We start from the raw sequence: 26,439 nt of genomic DNA on the forward strand, positions 1-26,439 counted from the left end.
TTTTAGTCACACCCTCACATGTCTCAAGGAGTCATGGACCAAACATTTTGCCCTTTGTTTCTAAATGTATTACAAAGTTTTGCTCCAAATGATGTCAGTGAAGGCACTTATTAAAGTGCCACAGAGAGCTGAATCGCATTTATGCTGCTAAAAATCATTTAATGGATGAACAACTTGGAAAAAAAGAACTCTCACCACCCACACACATCATGCTAAAACAGGGTAGCATTTTGCACTTGCTTCTCAGGCTAAGCTGAGAAGACTGCTGATGTCCACCTTTCCCTCCCTTAGCATTTCAACTTCATCCTGACCAGCTGCTTAATCGTTAAACAGAATGCCACCCTGTCTTTGTATTTCCAAAACCGTGTGTCTCTACTGCCAACTGCACATCTTTATAGCAGCTACATGCTCGCAAAAGAATTAAACTCAGAATATTCATGTAGCCTCTTATTAGTGTACAAATACAAAAACATAATGGGGGAGGGGGAAGAAAACTTCCGTCTTCTATGCTGTTGTTCTCATCTTAAGATGCTCCATGGAAAAGATCCGAGCAGTGGGCAGAGGCTGTGAGTCCCCGATAACGAGAGCGCCTAACATTTCCGTGGTATTCCCATTTGCTAGTGCGCTGCTGCGGCCACACGCCTGATTGATATATGCCTGCAATGGCACTTTTCCATTTGACACTCTCCCTCTCTCTCTCCCTCTCTCTCCCTCTCTCTCTCTCCCTCTCTCTCCCTCTCTCTCCCTGGGTCGCTTAAACAACAGTCCTAACTTTTGTGTGTTGCAAATATAAAAGGCAAGCCATGTGACAGAGGGACAGAAGAACAAAAGCATTTGGAAGTAACAGGACCTCTTTCTAGCTCTCAGAAAAGTCTGAGAAGAAAGGAGCCCTGCGTTTCCCCCAAGGTAAGCAGGCAAACAAGCGCTGACGGCTTGCCTAGGAAATTACTTCTTTCCAAACTCTGCCTTTCATCCTTCTTGCAGACAAAGAGACAATCTTTAAATACCACTTAAATTTGCATCACTTTAATTTGCATTAATCTGTAGCATGCTAGCCTTGTGGAGGGTTTTATTTGTTTGTTTGTTTTAAATGAATGTGTCTTTGAAGTCTCTGACAGGAAGCGTCCCAGAGAAGCTCGAAAATATCTTTTGGCTTGATTTCTTTGCAAACTCTGCGTAGTTATATGTAACTTTGGAATGGTTCTTCTATGTGACACCATAAAGGGGGACGGAGAAGCAGCAGTTGCCGACTTGCGTTTGTGGAGTCCTGTATCTTCCCTACCGCCTTCATCCCACTTACAATGGGGGCACTATTAACGCAGGAGAGTCTGCGAGGTTAAACGTGCACTATTTACTTTTGTTAGTCCTTATGTATGCGGCTGATCTCCTGCCAGGGCAGTGCCGGCAGTGCTCAGAATGACTTCAAACAAAAGGCAACATTTATGCCTAGCTTTCAGTGTCACGCTGCTCCTTTTCACTCTTCTCCTATCCCGCCTTGGGACTGTGCTTCCATGGATACATTCAGAAGTGTCGGGGAGCGACGAGGATGGATTTACTGTATGATTTTGATTGGGCAAAAAGTCTGAGGAAATGCATGCTGTTTGCCTTGGCCTTATTGCAAGGGGTTATTTTTAGTAGTCGGTTTGTCCCTGCAGCACGACCAACAATTCAATACCCAAGAAGTGACCAGGAAAGGATGCTCCTGACAGCACAGGGACCAGGACCTGGAGGAATGACTCCTACAGACACCTGGGGAATATTCAGAGGATTCTTTCCAGTTCCTGAATGCAAGTTCTCTCATTAAATGAACAATTGAGCTGTAGGAGGCCCGGGCATAATTCTTGAGGGACGGGAAGTTTGATTGTGTACAGAATGTTAATGACTCAGAAAGCACAGTAACTGAGGCTCATTGTAATGGACAAGCCCAGATAAGCCTCCGTGAAAGAGCACCCCATACACACACACACACACACACACACACACACACACACACACACACACACACCCCTTCCTAAGGATCAGGTGCGAAAAAGCAATCTATTTGGCAAGATGAAAATCTCTTATATTTTGTAACTGTCATTCCTAGCAGATATGGCTATTGTAGAGCATGTTTCTCTCCATTTCTAATATTAGTGTGTTTTAATTACAAGGTACAACATGGCAGACTGTTTCAAGACAACATTAGCTACCAGGTGCACATAGAAACACAGAGATGCTGTGGTGTCAGCCAAATACTTCAGGAATTGTAAACTGTCTCAGTATAGCATTTAGACTTCATGCTAGTGTCTGCTCACTTTCTTTTCACTAATTTTACTCCTGGAAGTGAACTTTAGGGTTCTGTTGGCCAGCTTTCCATGGAACACAGGGCACAATTTATGGGAATTTCCCCCCTGACTTTCATAAATAGCTAGCCCAAGGAGCATTGTTGAATAAAGTCAGGCATTTAAATGAGGGAATTCACAACTGCTTCGCTAATCAAGAAAGGCTGTAAAAAATAATATGTATTGTATTGCAATATTTTATGACTTAAAAAAATACTGCTGTTAGCAAAGCATTTAAGTGACTCAAAACAATTTTCTTAAACTATTATTCAGACCATTATGTGAAAATATTTGAACACAAATGCAATGTCGTGCATCATTTCTTTTAAAATACATTTGGTTCAGGTAATGGGAGAACTATCTAAGGCCTTCTTATTATGACTGTATACTAAGCAGCTGACACCCACAGATGGAAATATGCCTGTGGAGTTCTCAATCTTAATTTGAGTTCCAATGACACTATCAAGGGAAAAATAAATCATTTTTCAATACATTTAACAATTTCCAACTCATTTATTTTCCTAGGACCTTGAAAAATGACTTTCTCAGAATTACAACCACCAAAGGTGGCCAGAGACTGTTACTGTCTCAAGAACTCACAATTTCAGTACCATTGTTCTTCCTGGTTAATAATTCATTCCATCATCTTTTTGATAAATATTCCTTAAGCTTTTGCAATGTCCCTGGCACTATGCACATTCTGAAGAATACAAAGGTGAATGGGACGTTTTCCCATAACTTTATTTTTGGTCTGTATGCTCTTTCTGATTGAATCTGGGAAGAGAAATTAATGGGCTTTGCTATTGGGTAATTGGACAAGAACTTTCTGCTTATTAAGAACCATGTAAAGTAGCTGCCAGTGTTTCTAGATTTACTTAAAATACTTATTAACAGATTTTCTATTTATAATGAAGGGGCTCTGCTCCCTCTTGGCTTTTTTCTCTAGATCCTGAGTGTACCACACTCACACAGCTAATATGGACAGGATTTTTCTTGGGGTGGTGGTTGAAACCATCTGGAAAAAAAAAATGTAACACATCCTTCCTCAGTTCTCTTGAGCAGCCTCTGGAAGGGAACTGTATGTTATCTCTATCAGAAGATGGGTGTGAGTCACCTCCCCGGCAGCTGACATCAGGGCTGCTTCATGAATCACTGTATTAGAAACATGCACAGAGGAGGATACGGTCACTCTCTCCCATCACTTACTGGTCCTATTCCCTAGACTGAGGAAATCAGTGACCTCTGGGCTTCGCTTAAATTTAACAGAGCACTGGGATAAGTAGCTGGAAGTTGTTCCTCAAACCTAGGTCTCTGTCTGAGCCACACACAGTGCTGCTTTCCAATAAACCAGTATAAGTATCTCACCCCATGCTTAGGTTACTGGGGGTGGAGGATGAGAAGACATCAAGAGCATCCTTGATTTGGGTGCTTATTAGCACAAAATGCATTGTGGTGGGATTGCCTCTGACCCTCTAGGGTGTCTGACTTATCCAAGCTAAGCCACATCTTCTTGGCCATTGGCCTTTGTACATATGTTCATTTCTTCCCCATGACTGTCAGTTAATGAAACCATCCTGCCAGGCCAACAGGAACAGAGGGCATGTAAAGGCAGATGGAAGGACTAAGGAGTATGAACACTCAACAGGAGAGGGAAGCAGGGCCATGGGAGGATGGGTGAACTCCAGGGCCCAAATTGCTGTAGCCTGTCTTGGCTGTGATCAGCTGTCATTTCCTCTTCGTGTATGACACTGTGGAACATATTAAAATTTCTCTGGGATGGTATGTTTGGAATTCCTCTGATGCCCCACCTCACCAACTTACCCGGACAATAAAAGCAAGGTTGTAAGCCATTGAACAGCTGGCTGGCTATATATTTCCACTCTTTCTTTCCCATAATCTAATACAGAAAAGAATCCAGTTAGACTGGCAGTGCCATGTCTGGGTACTTGTTTCCTGCAATTGCTTCCTCCACCACCTCCTCCACCACTTCACACCATGAAATCTTCCTGGGTGGCAAGTGGCTTCTTTTGTTTGCCACTGCTCTTAGCCAGCCCTTTTCCCTATGCCTGATCTCCTTCTATTGTGAGCTGCTGTTAGTTCTGTTTTCCAGACAGCCCGGGTTCTGTTCCATCTGGGGAGAACAGCCCATGAGGTCTCCTCATCTCCATAGTATTCCCAGGATGTCATTCTTGGCACAGGTTCTTCTACTCAGATAGGATATGGGGGCTTTTTGTAGCCCTGAGACTGAACCCACTCACAGAGAAGAGCAGCCACGTGGCTCGCCAAGAGTGGGGCTGGAGTGACCCGGGTTGGCAGAGACAAGCATACCATCACAGTGACCCGGACATCTCTGGCAAAGGCCTTGGGGGTGGGAGTGTTGTGGGAATGCCTGGATGCACTTTGGCCCACATTAAGAGAAATGTGGTTATTCTGTTTTAGACGGACAGACAAGTGACTTGGAACAAAGATCCCCAGATCTTTTGGGCCTTGCCCTGCTCCCAGGTTCCTCAAGTTTCTCTCCTGTCTCTCCTCCCCAAACAGAAAGGAGAAATAGGGCTCTGTTTGGCCAGTAGAGACCTGATGCTGAAACCCATTGCTGAAAGGAAGAACGGAGGAATTCCTTCTGAGTTGAGTGCACTGAAAATGTTCGTTCCTTCCTTCGTTCCTTCGTTCCTTCGTTCCTTCGTTCCTTCGTTCCTTCGTTCCTTCCTTCCTTCCTTCCTTCCTTCCTTCCTTCCTTCCTTCCTTCCTTCCTTCCTTCCTTCCTTCCTCCCTCCCTCCCTCCCTTCCTTCCTTTCTTTCTTTATTTCTTTTTTCCTTTCTCCCTTCATTCCCCCTTTCTTCCTCCCTCCCCTTCCTTTCCTCCTTCTCTTCCACCTTCCTCTTTTTTCTTCTTTTATTCCTTTCCATTCTCTTTACCTCAGAAGAGCAATTTCATTCCTGAGTTTCAAGCATAAGGTACTGAACTTTTCAATTAGAGATTCCTATTAAGACCTTTATTGTACAGCATCTCAAAAGATGCTGCAAATGTACTTGGGAGCAAGAGGTATTAAAGAGAAATCCACAAGGCAATGTCCTGTTCTTTTTCACTTCCTGGGAACTTTAGCCATCGTTTCCAAATTAACTAAATCAATGTAATAGACACAAAAGGCAAAAAATAACAGTTGAATTAAATTGAGCCTTTTACAATTAGTTTGAATGGAGACAGGGGAGGAGGAGAGGGAGAGGGAAGGGGAGGGGAGGGAAAGGGAGAGGGAGGGAGAGAGAGAGAGAGAGAGAGAGAGAGAGAGAGAGAGAGAGAGAGAGAGAGAGAGAGAGAGAGAGAGAGAGAGAGAGAGAGATCTACCCTTCACTGCCAGTTCTTGGGCTTAATATGAATTATTCCAAACAAGTCCCTAGGCTAGAGGATCTATTTAAAGAAGCCTGGCAGCATGAAGAGAGGGTAAAAATACAACCACTCTTTTGTCCATCAAAGGTTTTCTTTGGGAGGACATTAAGAGCATTTCTGTTTTCCTGTCTGCCCCTGCCAGTGGCAGCATTCCAGCTGGTGGTACCCACTCCTCACCCATCAGGTTAACAACCATGAACCTCTCTGATTCCAGAAGAAAATCAAAGCTCAGGAATTCTTTAGAAACTCTCATGTGTGGGCAGTGTGCAGGGGAGGCTGGCCCTGGAATGAATGCATGCTGGCTAGACTATACAGGTTGACTGGTGGAATTCACCCCACACACACATTTTCAGTCATTTAGGAAGATTGTGCCATTGTGCTGGTGGCATTGTCTGCCCTCCTATTTTCAAAACTTCCTTCATGTGTCTCTGACACTACTTTGCTTTGACTGACTACTTCATCAGAGTATCTATGAGCCTGGTGCTTAGGTATACAGTACTAGGTGTCTCACTCTCTGGACCATTTTTAGTGGTTAGAACCTAGTAGCTTAGAAGAAGTTTACAATCTAAAACAATTACTTTTCTGTTAGAAAGAGTGCTGACTCAGAAGATTCAAAGAATGGGTTAGTTCAGTTGGCAAGGCACCCTGAGTGTTTATAATCAGGATTTCTTCCAATTGAGGTCCATTTCATCCGCGTGTCAAAATCTGGACATGAATGCTGACTGGTAGCTTGGTATAAGATTTTCTTTTTTCCACAAAAGCAAAGACTTATTCAGTCAATTTGCTCTCTTCCAAGGCCTGGCTCGATCCCAACTTCTTTCTTTTAAGCCATGGTGCAACGGATTGCAGTATCCTTCAAAAATGAGAGGGCAACAGGTTAAGACATTCAGTGGGCCAACTATCAGAAAATGCTAAGGAGTGAGTGATCTTTAGCACAGTAGGCTCAAACCTGGATTCTTTTTCCATCCTTTCATCCATAGGAAATAAAGAGAAGAGACAAGTAACAGAAGAAGCAGCAAAAGAAATGAAGAAGAGATTATTTTTTATGTTAAACTTGGCCACTGCCCTTTCAGTTTTTTCAAATAGTTCAGTTTCATAAAGGGAAAGTTTCATTTCCCCTACTGCCTCTCCCCCCCCCCAAGATGGGTTTGAAATAGCCTTCCTTATGTGAAAAGTGGTCAAAGCTCCAGGTAAAAATCATCCTTAAGCTCAACTTTAGGTAAAAATGTATACACTTTCCTAACATGGACATGATGAATCAAAGAAAACAAATCCTTAATCAATTTCCAATTTATCCTTAAAACTCAGGGGCATACTTTGGGGCTTGTTACATTTCTGTGATCTCTTACCCCTTCTTAGTTCTGAAAACAGGCTCCTTTTAAAAATTTAAGCCTTTCTTTTAAGATTCAGGGTCCAAAGACAGGAGAACCAGCAGTGCTGAATCAAAACAAAAGACAAAGAGAAAGCCCACATCCCAACAACTGCAGGGTGATTGGCAGCGTAGGAGCCATGGTTTTCACATGCTGCTTGTGCTTGTCTTACCCCTTTTCATGCAGGCCAACATCCAAGAGTCTTCTGATCTGAAATTTGTATTCAATCCCATCATGGGGCAGAAAAGGCAAATTGTATGAGCAATGGAAAGATTGAGCTGTGCTTATTGTTTAGAGCCTATTCCTTAGTGAAGACCCTACAGCTGTTATGTGAGATCACTCCCCTCCATTCCAGAATGTGGTTTCCTGGTAAGGAGATTGCAATGCAGCTTTAGAAACACTTTGCTAGACACTTTGAAGAAAAGCCAACATACTAATTTGGCTTCAGGGCAAAAGGGAACTGGGATTGAGTTAGGACTGGTCATCTCTCTTCTTGTAAGACCATGCTATGGCCAGCAGTCAGGGACAGAGCAAGAATTGCATTATGTCAGCATGTGGGTCCCCAGAACATCCTTTCTTTCTATAGGATGGGTGCATCTCTAGCAAGACTGTGTCCTCTTGGTTGGGTTTCTCAAAACTCTTGATCCCAACACAGTGAGTAGTATTGTACCTAACTACTCACTAGTATTTGGCTCAGATCACACTTCCTTAGGATGGAGTGAATAATACATAGGGAACCCTACCTTCTTAAAATTGTGCTATTTAGAAAAAAAAAAAGTTGTGGTACATTTGAGGCATCCAGAATCACTTCTTCTTTTCTTCTGTTACTGCTGAGGAATCTACTCTGATTGTGTGTGTGTTGTTAAATAATTATTTTATTTATTTACATCCCAAATGTTGTCCCCTCTCACAGAGTTCTTCCCTATATCCCCTCCCTTTTGCCTCTAAGGAGGTGTCCTCCCCAGGGGCATCCCTCCTCTCTGGTATATCAAGTCTCTACAGCACATCTTCTCCTACTGGGTCCAGACAAGGAAATCAGTCCTCTGCTACAGGTGGCCTCAGATCAGCTTGTGTATGCTTTTTGGTTGGTGGCTTAATCTCTGGGAGCTCCTAGGGGTTCAGGTTAGTTGACTCTGTTGGTCTTCTTATGGAATTTTAATCCCCTTCAGCTTTTTCAAACTTTCCTCTAACTCTTCCATGGGGATCCCTGGTCTCAGTCCAATGGTTGGCTATGAGTATCTGCATCTGTCTCAGTCAACTGCTGGTAGAGCCTCTCAAAGCACAGCCATGCTAGGCTCCTGTCTGCAATCACAACATAGCATCAGAAATATATGTGTGTGTTCTTATTGTTGTTTCATTTAGTTAGTTAGTTTGTGTTGTTTCTTTTTTAGACAAGAGCTCATGTAGCCCAGGCTGGTCTTGAACTCACTATGTAGCTGAGGATGATTTTGAACTTTTTATCCTCCTGCCCCTGCTTCTCGAGTGCTGGGATCTGGGACATGCATCAGTTTATAATGTGCCCAGGGTTTTATATACACTACCAATTGAGCTACATACCTAGAATATCACCACTCTGCTTATTTTGTATTCCCTGTGGATGAAAAGATAGAACAGAACTCAGAGTTAAAAGCTACTGGTAATTTCTGTCACTTTAGAAAGGCTATCATTGAGCATTTTCTGACAGTTCATTACCACATCAGTCATACTTCATGGTTTTGTGGCTAGATTTGCAGAATAATCTGAACACCCCAGAGGAAAAAAAGATTTAACACAAAGGTACTTCCCAATACTGTTAATCAAATCTAGATATTTCTAATTTGTGGGGAATTTATATTCTAGAAGTCAATTATTTACATCAACTGTTTAGAACTCAGAATTAGTAGCATTCCAGAGGGAACTATAGAAGATCACAGATGTCTAGTAGAGGATCCCATTGCCACAGTCAATTTCTTTTAGACAAGTTCAGCCCAAGAACTCTTGGGACAGAGGTTCTACAGAGACCTTATCAAACAGAAGGACTTATTTTTTCATCTCCCGAGACCGCATTAATTCATATCTTCAAGACTTTGCAGATACAACCTTCTATCCTCTCTTCTGTGCCAGAGCTCTGCACATGGCCCATTAGGCTCTTGGTAACTGAATGCAGCTCGATATGGGACTGTGGAACATTCCTAAGAAAGGAACTGACAGGTAGAATTTAGCCTATATCATCACCATTCTCAAATGGAAGAAGTTCCTCTGATTGTTCTCTTCTTCTATTGATGCATTGGATGAGATTGGAACAAAATAGCACAAACTCACTCAAGAAGAGGCTCATTCAAGAATTCAATGTCAGCTTATTCTACATAGTGAATTTCAGGCTATCTGGGACTACATAGCAATACCATGACTAAAAAGAAGCAAAGCAAAAACAAAGAAAGAAAGATATTAATAATTTATGAACTACATTTAGTAAATCACAAGCACCAAATCAATTGGATATTGGAAGCTATTTTTATTTCAGGCCACCCAAATGGCCTCATGGAAGAGAGCATTCTAGTAGTTTGGCGTCCTGTTTGCTCAGGCACTTCATTAGAATGTTCTTGGAATCTTGAGTGATCATTAACTCATTGAAGAAGAAAGGAAGTCTTTCTGTAAGATTTCTTGGGGGAGTATGTAGTCCCAGAGCAGTGCTATATAGTCTGAGAAGCTTGGGAAGAGTCAGACACGATTATACATGGACAAAGCTATGAAGTATTACAACCAATTAACTTATAGATAAGAATACTAAGTCCCAGGGAAAACAAATGACTTGATAAAAGCTCTCAGAGCCAATCAAGAGAAGGGATGATGCAGCTTGAAGATTATCAGGTCAGCCTCACTTCTACTGAATCAAGCAACAGCAGAATGTTTGTAGGTTTCAGAATGCAATGAAATAGTTATTGTTTTTTGATAAGTGAATGTATAATTCAGAGATATAGAACTTTAATAACACAGGCTAGCAAAGGTCTGGGGAAGGAGACATGATGGTGCAGGTAAGTGGGAGACTGGATAACAATGAGAGCTTTCTTTCCTCACAGATGGCTCAAGGTCGAGAGTTTTAGTACAATCAAGCTCAAGGTCAAGTCCTCCCACTGCACTTTCTCATGAGGTTTTGAAACTGTTGAAATCAAAGACACACACACACACACACACACACACACAGACACAGACACACACATACACACACACACACACACACACACACACACACACACACACACACACACACACACACACGGGTATAGCCCACTTCACAGTTGGCTCATTGCTTCTCCACACCACGTTATTTCTATTGTCAGGCATTTGTTTGAGTGCCCTTATCTACTGGGACTGTGATATATTGCTTCTTTCCCTGGTTCTAGTCTTCCTCCTCCTCTTTTGCTTTCCTTTCCTCCTTCCATATCTTCCTCCCCTTACATACTTACCTGCTGCTGTGAAGCTCTGCCACAGATGCCATACAGGGGGAAGAATGCAATGTCCTATCACAGAGCAGGGGACCCTTATTTAAAGGCAAAGTTTTTTCCTCATCCACCTAAGGTAGCACTGTGGAGGTGGCCATTGCCTCTAACTATACAACAGACACTCTGAGATGAAAGAAGCAAGAGTCCTATTTTTCTCTACTGACCTTATGACTGTATCCTGGGAGATCCAAGTGGGCTTACATCTTTTCCACCAAGTACTACTGCTTCAGGGTCAGTCAGCCCAGGCTTGGCTTCTTGGCTGCTACTCCTGTGCTGCTAGATAGAAATAATCTTAAACCATTCAGTGAGTGCAGGGGTACTTTATACAATCCAACATGCTGTTTACAGTTTATAAATTAAGTGTCTTGGGAAGAAGCGTCTGACTTATTCTCCAAGGCATCTCATTGACTAGATCCCATTGGAATTCTTTGGGTTTCTGGGAAGGGGCTACTTAGCACTTTGTACTCTCTGAATAAAACCCAGAATTTCTTATTTTTCCAATCCTTGCATGAAGCAATATCTAGTAGCAAGCTTTCTTCTAGCCTTATAGTTTTAATTTTCTTCCCCCTTTTATATAATTTATTTGTTTCCATGTGCTGCAATAATACAGGGGTCCTCATGTATTATTGAGTAGTGGTGCACATCTTTAATTCAAGCACCCAGGAGGCAGAGTCAAATGAATCTCTGTGAGTTCAAGTCCAGTCTGGTGTATAAAGAGTTCCAGGATAGCCTGAAGCAGTTGGGTCTCTGTGAGCTCTAGGCCAGCCTGTCTACAGAGAGAGTTCCAGGAGAGCCAGTGCTACATAGTCCCAGAGAACAAAACAAAGTTACAATAAATAATAAATATTTCTGTCTTATACAGATTCCATTCCAAAGTCATTATATTTTACCTCCTTCACTACATCATCTCTGAGATGATGCTGTGCATACTGGGTATAATTTAGTTGATAAATGAGGAGTATCAATGGGACCACAAAATTAAAATGAAAAACAACAGGCCCAGACTTGTTACTTATAAATGTGACCAAAAGGAGCTATCTAAGATAGGACCTACTTTTTCCTCTGACCTTTAACTTTTTAATTTGTTTTTGTTGCTGGGCATTTAACTCTGAACCTTGGCATGCCAGCTACCAGCCCTTTGTTGCCCCAATCCTTATGTTTTAACTGAGTACATGGTAAATGCTCAATACATAAATATATGTGTTGAATAAATGTTTGCTGAAAGAAACAGGGAAAGAACACTTGCCTATTTCAGGACTGAAAACAGCCCAGGAGAGGATAGATATAGAAATACTGCCCTCCTTTGCCTCACAAGTAGGGCAAAACCAAGTCGACCTTGGCACATGACACTTGTCTTAGCCTGTTGATGGAATCACTTGTGCAAAGCTAGAGCTTTTCTCTCTGCCAGGCAGAAGGTCAGTCCTAGAGTGAGTTGATCCATGGGCACAGCACCATCTATCACCCAGGAGGCTTCATTATTATTTCAATGAGGATGACAGGTGGGGAAATCTGGGCACCAGTTGTTCTTTTCCACTGGTAGCGTTTGGAGGGTAACTCCAAACTGGAGCATGCTGGCCTACGTGCTTCTCCTGCAGCAAAGAGCTCTGCACTGGAGCCATGAGAACGTGGGCTCTGTTCTGTAGCCAAATTCAGGTCTCAGAGACCATACCAAAGCACAAAGCACAAAGGGTACACAGGACTACTGAATTCTCTTGTTCAACTCATCATGGGCTGCCTGGCTGAGGACCTAAATCTTAATCATCCGCATTTGAGTTTGCTACACATGGCTTAAAAATAGAACAAATGAATTAATTTAGTTTTAAGAAAATGCTAGAAGCTCCCATAAAGCTGATATATGCTAGCCTGGCAGAAAGCAAGGAATCCTGTGGTGATGTGAATTTTTTTAATTCCTTAATTCCCCCTTGTACATCCCTGCTCACAGTGCAGATACTGGTTTATATGCACTACAGTTTGACTCAGTGGTCTTCCTTTCTTAATCTTTGTTTTTACAAACTCATCTTCAGCACAGCAGTGCTGGTTTATTCAATTTGTATAGTTAAAGCAAAACCAAAATGCAACACGAATCTCAGCTATTGCTAACTGTTGTGGTGCAGCAGGCCTGTAATTCCAGCATGCCTTGGAATTTCAAGTTGTCTACTTAGTGAGAGTCTGTCTCAAAAACAAACAAGCAAATAAATAAACAAACCATTGTTTGGCTGGAGAGATGGCTCAGTGATTGAGAGCACTCATTGGCCTTGCAGAGGACCTAGATTCATTCCATTAGCAGAACCTACACCGTGCTTCATAATCATAAACAACTTCATTTCTAAGCCATTTGATGACTGATCTTCTCTAGCACCAAGCATACACTTTGCATAAAAATAAATAAATCTAAACAACAATAACTACTACTAAAACAAATCCTAGTGTTGCATTGTAAAGAGCTCACCTTTGTGTTTTGAAGGTTTGATGAATTTTGAGTCTTATCATTGCTTACATTGTTATTTCAGTGTTAATAGGAAAAAATGAAGAAAAATGTCATGACTCATATGAGTGTAATGGAAGCAAACATCTTAATAGTAGTAATAAAGCAGTATGTTCTTTGTCATTTTTCTGTCACTAGAAATTTTTTCTATTTTTTCTTTTATGTATATTTGGTCTACTTGTATGTCTGGGCACCACTGTGTGCTTGGTGCCCAAGGAGGCCAGAAGAGGGTATCAGATCTACTGAAACTGGAGTTACAGAAGGTAACTGAGCCTCCATGTGGGTGCTAGGAATGGAACCTGGGTCCTCTGGAAGGGCAGTGTTGATAACCACTGAACCACCTCTCCAGCCCCCTTTTGTCTTATAACTAGTTTTGAGTACAATGTTTCATGTCAAAACTACAAAGCAGTTCACAGGACTCAGGATATAAGGTTCAGTCAGTAACATAGCTGCTGCTCAAACATGAGGACCCCTGTAAGTTTAGACCCCCAACACCTATATCAAAGCTCATGTCTATAACCCCAGCACAGAAGGTCTCCTGGTGTTCCATGGTAAGATATGAAGTAAACAAAAGCTCACTTCTTCAGCTCAGAAACTTTCTAATTGATAACCTCTCTCAAATGAAAAATTAGTTTTCTCCAACAGTCTCACTGGGTATACACACCACACTTAACACAGGGCCCATTACCACTAATAGATGGCCAACTGAAAATGAATTGAACGGTATTTTTGGAGTTTGTTTTGTCTCACAAAGATTTATTTGAGCATGGTTTTTAGCCATTATGGTTTGTTTCCAAGTTTGTAGTTTTGCAAATGTTTGTTTCTCCATCTATATGTGTTTCTTGTGCTTTTTCTGTGGCTCTTCCCCCCCCCCATTTGTTTGTTTTATCTTATTCTGGTTTGTTTGTTTTTATTTTATCATTATTATTTTTTAGATACTCGTTTGTTTTCTAATGAGAAAGAGCAAGAAAAGGTGTTTTGGGTGGGTGAGGAGGTGGGTAGGATCTTGGAGGAATTGGGGAAGGGAGAAATGTATTCTGTGTAAGAATACATTTTATGAAAAAAATCAACCTTCAGTAAGAAAAAAGGTTCTTTTGCAGCCTTTCCTCATTGGGATACTTGGGTACATGCTTGATCCATTTTAAGGAGAGGTCAATATGAGCATGTACATAAAGGAAAGTGGTGCAAGGCTACCTGAGAAAGGACTCTTCTAGTCTTATAAATTACCCGCTGGATATCGAGATGGAGATGGTAGTAGCCAAATCCATTGCTATTCAATGCTGCCATTTTGAAACATGGGGGGACAGCAGATGCTATTGCTGTCAATTCTTTTATCCTATAGGTAAGGAAATGGACTGGAAGAATTTAAGTGATCCATGCAAGATGCCACAACTGATTAATGGTTGTGACTTAGTCCATGTGGGTCCTCTCATTATTGGTCCCTGCCCTTCCTGCAATTTATAGGGCTTCCCAGAGACACAGACTCTCAGCCTTTGATATTGTCAGAGATGCCCCACTCTGAGCTGATTCTATTGCCACACCCTTTCCCACTCAGAATGACCCACCCTACATTTGCAAGCTGGCTTATTGCAACTAAGTTAGTCTGAAGCCAGATACTATTACAGCAAAATGAATTGGCTTATACAACCTTGAACTTCTTATCTTGATCACAGCAATACTTTACACCCTGTTTATTCAGACTGCTCATGAGTAGGAAGTTAAAGAAATACTTGTACTATAAACAAAATAATCAAACTTTGATCTGAATTTCTTTGAAATGTTTTCTTTAATTACTCTATTCTGTTGGTTTGGTATGTACCATTAGGTTCTCTCAATTTCCCCAAATGTTTGAAAATATTTTTTAATATTATGTGTTTTCTGGTATAATGAAAAGCATCAGTGAGGTAATTTTAGTAGATTCCTAAACTCAGGTCCTTTGACCAGGAGGTAAGTTTAAAGGACAAAGCAAATTTTAGAAAAATGAGTCCAACACAACATCACTTTAATAATGTCTCTTCTCCAATGAACACATTTTCAAATTACACTGTGGGCTTCAGCTACAAAGATTTTGTAGAAATGTGTGACTCTTGGGAAAAACTCATGCACTGCCTTAGCAACGCTGGAGGCCAGTGATCATAATTCGAGTTTAAGATGCAATTAGTCACTGATGTTGGGTGGCAAGGGCTTAAAACAAAAACAGGATGAGTCCTAGAGCACAGAAGTGGAAAATGAGGTGGGTGGGTATAGAATGGAAAATGTGCTCCCTTAGGCCATGGACTGTGTTCATTAGCACTGACCTGCCTCCTCTCTTGCTCTGGAAGCTGATGCTGATACCAAAGCTTTGAGAGAATCTGAATAAACCCTCCTGCCCCACAAACCAAGGACAAAGATGAGACCACCCAATTTAGTTATCCTCTGGCCAGAACCACATATTTAATCTTGTCCATGGGCTCAAACTATTCTTGCTCCTAGGCACAGGGACTCAAGCAATTAAAGTGAACATATGTTTCCACTCAACCATCATGTCCATTTCTAAATGGTCATAAATATGTAGCATAAACACAAAGGTCAGGGGACATGAAATGGATGAAAGCATAAGCCAGTAAGGCTCCAGAAACCAATATTCGTCACCCCAAATGGCATGGAAATGTTTGACTTCATATCTCTTGTATTGCATCCATATTTCTGGGTATATATTTCTGGGTAAAATCATTTCTGATTTCATTCCAGCTGTGCAGCTCATACTGCTGTGATCGGTTGCAAGTGAAAGGAACAAGAGAAATTCCTGCGTACAAAGGACAATGACAACCAGAAAGCGGCAGCCCTATCCTGCTCTGGCTTTGAAAGGGACTGGATCCTAGGAGGTGGCAGCATTTCCAAATCTATTGTCCTCTGTCTCCCTCTGCTGTTCTTCTGGAGGAGTTTCCCCTTACAACAATGAGAAATCATGTACTAGCTGCATCCATTTCTATGCTCTCCCTGCTGGCCATAATGGGAGATACAGACAGCAAAACAGAAAGTTCATTTCTGATGGACTCTCAACGCTGCATGAGACACCATTATGTCGATTCTATCAGTCACCCACTGTACAAATGTAGCTCAAAGGTAAGATCAAGGTCACTCCAAAGTCTTTGGAGGATACCCTTCTCCCTCATTAATACAAGAGCAGTCATAGTTCCTTGTCAGGGGATGGAGAGCTACGACCAGAGCCCAAACTGGAGCTCTATGACTGACCTGCAGAACTTACAAGAGAATATTTCTTTACAATTTTCTCACTATGCTTTCCACTTCTGTGTCTGTAATGGAACATGTGTGAGCTTATTCTGTTGTGGGTGTGTCTTGTGCCCCTGGTTGGGAAATTCATGAGTGATAATGTTCCTTTTTAATAAAGAAAAATAGAGGCTGGGAATAGGAAAAGTTGAGAAATTGAAAACCTCAGTTTAGATCCCTGGCATGGTGGTACACATCTCTAATCCCAAGACCAAGAAAGCAGAGACAAGAGAACCCATGGGAACATGCTCACTAGTCAGTCTAGCCCAAATAGTGAGCTCCAAGTTCAGTAAGAGAATGTCTTAAAAAGTAAGGGAGCAATGGAGAACCAAATCTTTGACCAACCTCTGACCTCCACAATCTGTGCACCATGTGCACATGTGCAGGAACATGCACATACCACATACGCAAAAAGAAGAAGACACAGAGCCTTTAAATTGTCATAATTCCTTCTACTTCCATCAACAACAAAAAGAATGGGGAATCTGTGGAGTATGATTGGACAATGGAGCATATTCTTGGAGGCTGTTCACACAGTTTTCTGAACTACCATAGAGCCATCTGGGTGGTCTAAACCTTCCTCCCTGTGTCACAATGATGTTAAAAATGACTCCACAACTAAAGATGGCAATTTGATCTCTTCTCATTTTATCTTGTTTAGCAGTTCCTACTTACTGGCAGTGGGTGGAGTGTTTCTTGCACAGGTCATCTGTGACTTGGTGTTGTGAAGAGGTGTGCAAAGTAATAACATACTAACGGACCACCAAGAGTGGCTGCCACATAGACCACCCAGAAGGGAGGCACAATGGAAGATGGAATGGGTCCCAAATGAGAGTTCTCATGACCATCATTGCCCCAGTCACATGTCTTAAATTTGTCCACACAGTAAATAAGACTTTGTTTAGTTCAACCTCAAACAATTTCCACTTTGGTCCTGAGACTAAAACAACAAAAAACATTTAAACATTCTCATATGTCAAACCTTTTTAAAATTAGCAATATAGTTAAGAATTTTACAAAATTCTATCAACCACTAGAATTAAGGTCATAGGAACCAATCTCTCCACTCTCCATTTCAAAGCATGCCTGCTTTTACATTTTCCATAACATCTGTGGTTGTAGCCCAAGGAAGATCTTTAGTTTGAACACTTCAAAAATTCAGTTAAATCAATTTCACCATTGTTCTAATAAGACCTAGGACTGTGGGAAAAGAAATGGAGTTTTTTTTTTTTTTTTCAAGAAAATGTCCTGGATCTTGCTTATAGTTGAGGGACAAAACCAAAGAGAAATCGTTAGACAAGGATAAATTCTGGTGAAATTCCTTCTTGAAAATGGAGAAATTGAGCTGGAGTTGCCACCAAGGGGTAGGAGTGGGACAGTCTTGCTTAGGTTCATTTTAGCATCACAGAAGCACAGAAAGTACCAATAACAACTGCAACAACAACAACAATGAAGATAAGAGAAGCATCTTTATAACCACGATTGTTTAGATGTTGCTTCAGAAGCAGATGCCACAGCACTGATATCTAGTATTTAATTCATGTATGATTTCTTCCTTTGTTGAACTGTGCTTCATAATCATGTTTCTTTAGAGAAAGGGACAGACAAACAGACACAGACACAGACATGGACAGAGACATGGACACAGACACAGAAACAGACATAGACAGACAGACAGACAAAGATGGAGTAATTCAAATTTAAAGAAAGCACCATTGTTATGAAAGGCAGGGTTATAGAAAATAGTAGAATAAATAAAAAATTGAAAGTGGAGAGCACTTGCCTAGTATGTGTGAGGTTCTAGGTTCCAAACCCAGAACCAAATAAATTTAAAAAAAAATCTGGGAAGACAGGACAAAATGATGGAAGACCATCTTAGCATGCTAACCTCAGAGGGAAAGGGTCAACAAAGAAATGTCCTTAACTAAAAGTCATGAGATTTGAGCATGACTTTTAGAAATGAATTTTAGTCAATTGTTATTCACCTTTGCTTCTTCCAGAGCACTACAGTAAATAACAGGGAAAAGATTGTGATGATAGAAGAAATGTTTCTAATTTCATGGGAACAATTTGTTTTCAAACATCCAAAATGACCCCAAATGTAGCAATGGTTTTATGTAAATGCAGCTTGTAATTATTAACCTTCCTTCCTTGGCCACAAAAAAAAAAAAATGTGTCTGGCACAGCTTCAGCTACCAGACACTTTCTGGATTAAATTTTCTGTATATATTCAGGAAGAAAATTATTTCCATTTGGAAATATTCTATAGTTCTTAACTTTTCCAGACTCAGAATGGTAGTCTCTCTGATGAACCTGTTTTCCTTCAGAGATTGGGAGAGAAATGTTTAGCCTATGTCCAGAAGGAAGAGGTCAGGGCAAAATTTATAGCTTTACCAATATTTTTTCCTCAATATCATAAGCAAGAACATTTTTTTCTGGACATATGACCATCTCTTGCCCTATCAGTTAATGTTCTTGACATAGATTTGTCAAGTGGGTCTGGCCTCCTGACTACATGAAAGGCACACATGGCCCAGGGAATGAAGCACACTAGACCCAACACCTAATCAGTGTCAGTCACTTTACACCATATATTGTAATCATTACCGACACATTGGCCATGTAGGTGTTGTCATCCTCATGCTACAACGACGGAAACTCACAATCCACAAGAAAAGACAGACTGGGGTTCCTGATGCTCTGAGAAGGGCAATGTTATGTTTGGAGGCTTTGTTTTTCCACTGCCTGATTCCTCATATTTAAAGAATGTATAAAGAATACAGAAACTATTATATAGAATCTAGACCTAGCTATCTATAGTAGTCATTGATATTCTATAAATGTTTTCTAGAAAAAATAGAAATAATGGATAAAGATTTTCTGGGCACTTTTAGTGGGACTTTCTGTATTTTATGGCCCTGAACTTGCATTTGGCCAGTTTTAGGTTCTGTCACCCTTCTCCTAGCAATTCAGTAAGGAACTAATAGTCAGGTAAGACTGACCCATCAAGAAAGACAGGATAACCACTGTTTAGATTATATTTGGGGCCTTTGTTAGTGATTGATATCTTATGATGTTAAGTCCAAGGGAGGCTAGGATTGGGAAGCTCATTCCCTCTCTTCCCAATAAACTACATTTTCATACAATTCTGAGTAAAAACTATGAAGCAAATCTTCTGAATATCTGCAGTTAGAGGAAATTGTCTGTCTGGGAAAAGTTAAAGGAACTAAGGCATTCCAGGGTTGGAGGTAGCTGAGATCATGTCTCCAATTCTCCCTTCACAGCTTTCCAAATGGGTGATTTCTGGAAAACCAAGTCGTCGTTTGGTGTTTCAGTTTCCTCCCCTGAAAAAGAAGCTGTTTGCCCAAGGTCATGGGCATGTATGGCCATGTATGGCATGTATGGTGATATCTGTAAAGCAACTAGAACAGTTTCTGCCATATACTAGACATGTAATAAATGCTATTGTAACCCTGATGATGAAGTTGAAAGCTAGACAGGTGTTTCAATCCACTTTTCTATTTCAGTCACTATTAAGACTTCAATAAGTGTTGGGATCCCCACAGCCTTAAAGGATTAGAAAAGTGAGCCCCATATGGCTCTGTTGGATGTGGGAGGGGTGGGGGTGAGCAGAAGAGAAAAGCAACTGTAAGCCACTGTGCAGGGTGATAAGAGGGAGGATCAAACAAGAACAGACTCTACAGGCTGCCTTTTGTCACTAGGTGAGTAGAGGATGTGCAGGAGTGAGTTCTGACCTCCACTAGACATGGGTTTTCAAGAACCTGGCTTGGCAAACTGGCTTTATGGGTGTTCGAAGCCCAAGTCCATGAAAATAAGAGGTGGTGGTGGTCACAGACAAGGGGGTGAGCCAGGTTCTAAGGAGCAGCAAGAGGTTGGAGTGAGGCATACTGTTATGAATGAGATGAAACAGCAGCTGGTGAGAAAAGAAGAAGATTGGTTGAGGTGATAAAGGTTATGAAAATTCTCAGAGAAATTGGGAAGGAGCTCTTAGGATGCCCACACTATCTACTGTTGCTGTCCCAAATGCTCATAAGAAAAATGATGAGCATTAGGGATACAGGATTTATAGCAGAATTGATAATTTGAGAGATGTGACTTGATTTTTTTAAAAATAAAAACAAATTTATACTGAATGCTTATTATGTACAGGCCTCATAGAAGTTGCTAGAGACAAAAATAAAGTGGGAGGAAGACAGACAACGAAAAGTTTACCCTTCATAATGCTTCTAGGCTAACATGATATAGGAAAAGAAAATGTTCTGTATGCAAATGCCTCTTCACATGTTTCGTTTATGGCATAAGTAATAGTAACAGACAGGCATTGGAGGGAGTAGAGTTGCTACCCAAATCTTCAAGTCTCACCACCCTATGCCACTTTGTTCCCTGGTTGTCATTTTGTTGTTAGCCTCGTCTTGGCACAGATTCTTTAAATATTGACCTGGTTTCCTAGAGATAAGCTGAACAGTCATGTCTTAATGCTGTTAGTGAGGGAGAGGTGTGGCGGAAGTGGTCTAGATGAATTTGTTCTTGATGTACTATATACTGAATAGTTAAGATTGACATAAGTACAGGGTGGATGACAATAGTTATAAGACCGGAAGAATGTGACACCTGAGGCAGCCATGGGATATGCAGACTGGCTAATACTGATCCATTCTTCTTGTGCAGAAAACAGTTATTTGAGAAACAGGGGCCAGGCCCACTGAGGTAGATCCAAGTCCTTTAGTCTTAGAGATCTTGTCCTTCCATGTGGACTGGCCATGGGGCTTCAAATCCTGAAAATGTCTAGTGAAATCCCAGTTAAGCTAGCTTGTCTTCAAGTTATCCTATATTGAAGACTTGACCATTTATGGAAAGCTAATATCCTGATCCATTATGGCTATGTCTCACTGTATGTCTTAGTGGGGTATGATATTCTACACTATCTTTGGCTCTTCTTAAAGTTTTCCTTATCCATGGGGCTCTCTAAAGACTTCAGTTTGGAAAGTAGCTGTATAATTGCTTCAATCTCCAGTAGATAATCTGGCTTAGGGAGCAGTAAATTTTGCACTGTGCCAATGTGGGAAGCAGCCCTTCCATGTACTGGCAGATATGGGAAGAAGGAACTGGGGAAGATCATGAACTCTTTTGTCAGTGAAATGGGGTAGAAATGGGGCTAGATACCAGAGACAGGCCTTTGTGTTACTGATCTATGGCATAATCCAATCAAACCTGTTCAGGATTATTATTATCTTTCTTATCAATTTAAAGAACAGACAGGATAGCATCAAAAGCTTTAACAGAATCAGAATACCTTACAGCATCCAGTTTCTCTCTGCCTTTGTGACCTTGCAGAGAAAGTAATGTTAGAACAGTCTAACTTATTTCTCCCTTAGTCCTTCTAGTTTTTTGGTTTTTTTTTTTTTTTCTGCTAGTATCTCACATTTCCTTCATGGTTGTGAATTGATTGTTGAATTTTCCCCAAGTATTTTTTTTTCAGTTAATGATGTCAGTAATCTGCAACTATCAGGAATTATCTTTTCAAAATTTTGGAAAACTGTGCTAGCCATTATCCTTTTATCAATGGATGTTTAATTTTGCCTCATAGGATGATGCCAGAGATCATCTCTAGTGAATCTATAGTATTAACTGGCAATTGCCAAAATATTAAAAATTTCTATAACATCAGGAATCAAGCTACCTCCTTACATCTCACTCATGCTTTCCACTCCTAGGATTCTAAGATGTTTGGATGCTATGAGCTGCCCTTTATCTTTTATGGGCAAACTCCTGTGTTAACATACACTCAAAACATCTTTTCTTTTGGTTTAGCTCAAACTTTTTTGGAAAACCAGAGCAAACAATTCCACCTGCCCAGTATTGTAATTCAAACTAACCATGGCCAGATGAATTCTTGCAAATTCTTGTCATTTTATCTCCTTAAACAATTTGATGGTTTTGACTTAGGCATGCCAAGAGATGTATTCAGTATCTTTCCTTCTTTACCTATGATCTCAAATATGGCATGCTTGGGATTCTCTTCCTTATTCTCTGTGTGCTCAGGTGTAGTCCCCATACGTAAAGTGCTTTTCAGTGTAAAACCTCCAAGCTTCCTTTGTTTGGAAAGGGTATTTTGAAAATTTCCCCTGAGTTCCTTATCTCTACTCCTAGAAAATTTAAAGGAGCCTTTTCCCAGCTTCTTAAGCTGTATGCAAAGTGTATCATGTGTACATATTTGGAGGATAATTTTGATACCTTTTAATTGGAGTCTTCCATTTTTCACATTTATTTATTTTTATTTTGTGTGCATCTGTGTGCTTGCTTATCTATATGTGCATCACATAGGTGCAGGTGTCTGAGAAGACCAAGAGGGTGTGTTAGAACCACTGGAACTGGAGTTACAGGCTACTGGGAATCTTGCGATTAAGATGCTGGGAAGAAACCCAACAAGTGGTCTTAACCACTGGTTCAGCCATCCCTTTAATTAGAGGCTTCTTGCTAAAAGAACACATAGGCTCTGATGTAGCAGCTGAAATGTTTGGGAATGGAGAGGATCAGGGAGAATTTTCTCTAAATCACTTTGAAGATAGATGTACATAAATTGTACAAATGACAGGTATAACACAAGCCAGGCATGTGGCTCACAAATATACCCCATTTCTCTATTTTACTTTCTTCTCCAAAGTTGCAGCAAAACAACACTTAGTTTGTGCCTTCTACAGAGACCACATTCCTTCTGTTTAGCTAATTCCAATTGGAACAACCCTGCCCTGACACTCTTCACTCTGTTTAATTGTAGATTTCAACCTAAAGTGATTTTCAGCTTGTTGTTGTTGGTATAACTGCAATACATTTGGGCAGTGGTAGAGGCCATACATAAGAAGGAACTATGGTGGGGTTTTTAATGGTCATGGTGGTTTCTTTTCCCTTCCTTCCTTCCTTCCTTCCTTCCTTCCTTCCTTCCTTCCTTCCTTCCTTCCTTCCTTCCTTCCTTCCATCTTTCCTTCCTTCTTTTCTTTCTTTCTTTCTTTCTTTCTTTCTTTCTTTCTTTCTTTCTTTCTTTCTTCCTTCTTTCTTTCTTTCTTTCTTTCTTTCCTTCTTTCTTTCTTTTTGAGGTTATGTAGTAACCCAGACTAGTTTTGAACACACTATGTACTTGAAGATGACCTTGAACTCCTGATCCTTCTGCCTCTACCCAATAAAAGCTAAGATTACAGGTGACTGTGAAGTGCAGTGAGGGCTGAGCATTACTTAACATCTTGAAAATCTTGGGTCCTCCTAAAGGAGTTTAATTCAAATTGGTATCAGACAGGATAGTGTTGACTGGCTTCTCACCAATCCCTGGGTACTAGGGATTGAACCCAGAGCCTTGTGCCTTCATACCAAGTGCTCTACCACTAAGCTACACCACCTTAAATGCTTATTTTAGGTTTACCAATAGATTCTTAAGTGTGACCAGCGACTGGAGCCACTAATCCAACCCATCAGGAATCAGTAAGGAGTGTTGGGGTCTTTCAAAGGATGCTGTGGTAGCCTGAATTTTTAATAACTGTACACAGTAACCACCTCCCTTATTTCTCCAGATGGTGCTCCTGGCCAGATGTGAGGGGCACTGCAGCCAGGCATCACGATCTGAGCCCTTGGTGTCCTTCAGCACTGTCCTCAAGCAACCTTTCCGTTCCTCCTGTCACTGCTGCCGACCCCAGACTTCCAAGCTGAAGGCTCTGCGTCTGCGCTGCTCAGGGGGCATGCGACTTACTGCCACTTACCGGTACATCCTCTCCTGTCACTGTGAGGAATGCAGCTCCTGAGGCTTGCTGATGATTGGCTTTCTGGCTGGCACAACCACAGGAGCAGTTCAACCTGCTAGAGAAGGACTGGCAAGAAAAGAGTTAAGGCAGATAAAGATGGAGCAAGTCCCATAGGATTTTGCATATTCTTGTCCTAAAGACTCAATGTGCTTTTGACAGAGAGTGACTCTGGGAACTTGCTTTTCATTCCCATCTCCTTTCCCTGGAAGAATTTCTTTTGGTTACTTTTCAGATTCAGGCATTTCCCCTGTTGCCTCTAATTGTGGTTTGGGTGCCTGACAGCTCTGCATTAGTGGGAAAATGTGGGGCCCTGTGCAATAGCATGTCAGGCTGTTCCTATTTGGTGCATATTAGGGAAAATTTTACCTAACTCTCCTTAGGAGATATTTACTTATTGTTTCCCCTGGTCATTTTGGTCTAAGATTTGCCTCTAAAGGTTCCTGGTTTCAAGATCTGGACACCCAGTCCATGGATATGTTTAGTGAGGCTTACTCACAGCCAGCTAACTGCTACTAAAATAACTAACACACGGGTTCTTTTATGTGACAGCGGGACTCCTGACCACTATAGTAATTATTCAGAAGTGACTGAGGGGATATAAATGTGGCAGAGGAATTTATCATCTGAAGCCTTTTGTGAGGAAGCAGGCTTTCACACATACACACTCAGATGGATCCTGCACTGACTCTGGAGAAGGCATACATTATACTTGGTGTGGAGAACACGCCATACTCATAATTGAGCATTCGTCAAGCATGTAGGAATCTACTTGTGGGTGTGCAATAGCTTCAGCCATATCTTAGCTATATCCACCTGTCTATGTGAAGCTTGTTGCCATAGTGGTGGCCCGACTTATTGTCTGAAATTTTTGTTCCGATATATTTTTGGTCCTTGAAGCTCAAATTTTGAAGTCTCCCCATGTTTTCAAATAAAAATAGAGTACCTTCAAATTTTTGTCTGTGTTATTATTTCCCCCTCTTCCTCCTCCTTTCTGCTCCTCCTCCTCTCTTCTTTAATATCCTTCTATGATGCGGATATAAGATCCATGTAGCTACCGTTTGAACATCTACACGGATATGGTACATGTATGGACAATAAAAGAGAAATGAGTTCCAGAACGCATGATGGGAACCAAAAAAAAGTAATATACTGTGGTAGGTGGGCTTGGCTGTAGGTCTCAAATTTTAGCACAAAAGCTGATATGATAAGGCTTTCTTAGGTACCATGGTGTGAAGTAGAGATATTTCATCCTTTTAATCTCTTTACTTTTCTCAGAAAAGATAAAGTATCCACAAGTTAGGGTAACAGATCCAGCAGGACAGAGTTCACAAACAGCAGTTTCTGTACCATTTGAAGGTCTGTGCTCTAAAGCTAATGGTACTACTATGATCCTCCTCAGCACTTCAGGAATCATGACATTGGGATAGCATTATGTCCACTACAGGCACCTCAATGTGAATCCTACCATGAAAATTCAGTTTCCAGGGCAACCTTGATATCACACTGTCCTGATCAACCAGAAATGACAGCCCTCCCCACTGTTAACACAACTAATCTGTGAATTATTTTTGCTGCATAAATGATGGTTTTCTACACTCTTCACTCTTTGGTACCACTTTCACATGATTGTATGAAAGCTAGCAAGGTTTAATTTGTATTCATGACTTTGAAACAGAAAAAAAATATACCCTGAGTTTGATTTTAATTGTCATCCTGATGGTGATGGAGCCAGTTCACTGAACTGGAAGATGTCCTCATCCTGAAAGCAAATTTAAAATAGTAGTTTGGACCATTATATTAACAGAAAAACTGTCATAGAAAGACCTAAATTTAACACTTAAAATTATGTAGTTATAGTACCCTCTCTTTTGATTAGGGTCTTGCTATGTTTTTCAGGCTGGCCTTGAATTCTGAACCCTCTTGTCTCAGCCTCCAGAGAGTACTGCCACACCCAGCTAAATGGTTATAATTCCTACCAGATAATGAAAGGATTTATTTCTAGCCAGAGTTAAGGATTTCTTTCATGTTGCTAATCAAAAATAGAAACAACTGAAGAGATGACTAGGCAATTATTGCTGTTTCAGAGGACAGGGGTTTGGACCCCAGCAACCACATCAGGTAGCTTACAAATGCCTGTAACTTAAGCTTCAAAGAAATCTGGCTTCTGTGGGCATTTATCTATACACACACAGACAGACAGACAAATAAAAAACTTAATATTTTTTAAAGTAGAAATGGTATTTTGGCTTTAAAATGTTTCTTCTTGGGGTTTGCAACTCCATAGGAAGAAAAACAATACCAACCAACCAGAT

At 40.9% G+C, this 26,439-nt stretch overlaps 1 protein-coding gene across 6 annotated transcripts in view; it reads left to right on the plus strand.

Annotated features, from left to right (window-relative positions):
- Positions 1-25,066, plus strand: part of Ndp (norrin cystine knot growth factor NDP) — a 136,549-nt gene extending 111,483 nt beyond the window's left edge. For 3 of the 6 annotated variants that reach the window (XM_085838251.1, XM_085838252.1, XM_085838253.1), the window contains 3 exons: positions 766-906; positions 15,777-16,151; positions 23,900-25,066. In XM_085838251.1, the coding sequence (XP_085694377.1) occupies positions 15,984-16,151; positions 23,900-24,127 (396 nt within the window). In that variant the 5' untranslated portion in view covers positions 766-906; positions 15,777-15,983 and the 3' untranslated portion in view covers positions 24,128-25,066. The remainder of the gene's footprint in view (positions 1-765; positions 907-15,776; positions 16,152-23,899) is intronic. The other 3 variants (XM_085838250.1, XM_085838254.1, XM_085838249.1) reach the window with 1 other exon arrangement.
- Positions 25,067-26,439: the final 1,373 nt, after the last annotated feature.

This window comes from Mus caroli, unplaced genomic scaffold (assembly GCF_978045245.1).
Source record: "Mus caroli unplaced genomic scaffold, Mus_caroli_1 scaffold_5, whole genome shotgun sequence".
Taxonomy (NCBI): domain Eukaryota; kingdom Metazoa; phylum Chordata; class Mammalia; order Rodentia; family Muridae; genus Mus; species Mus caroli.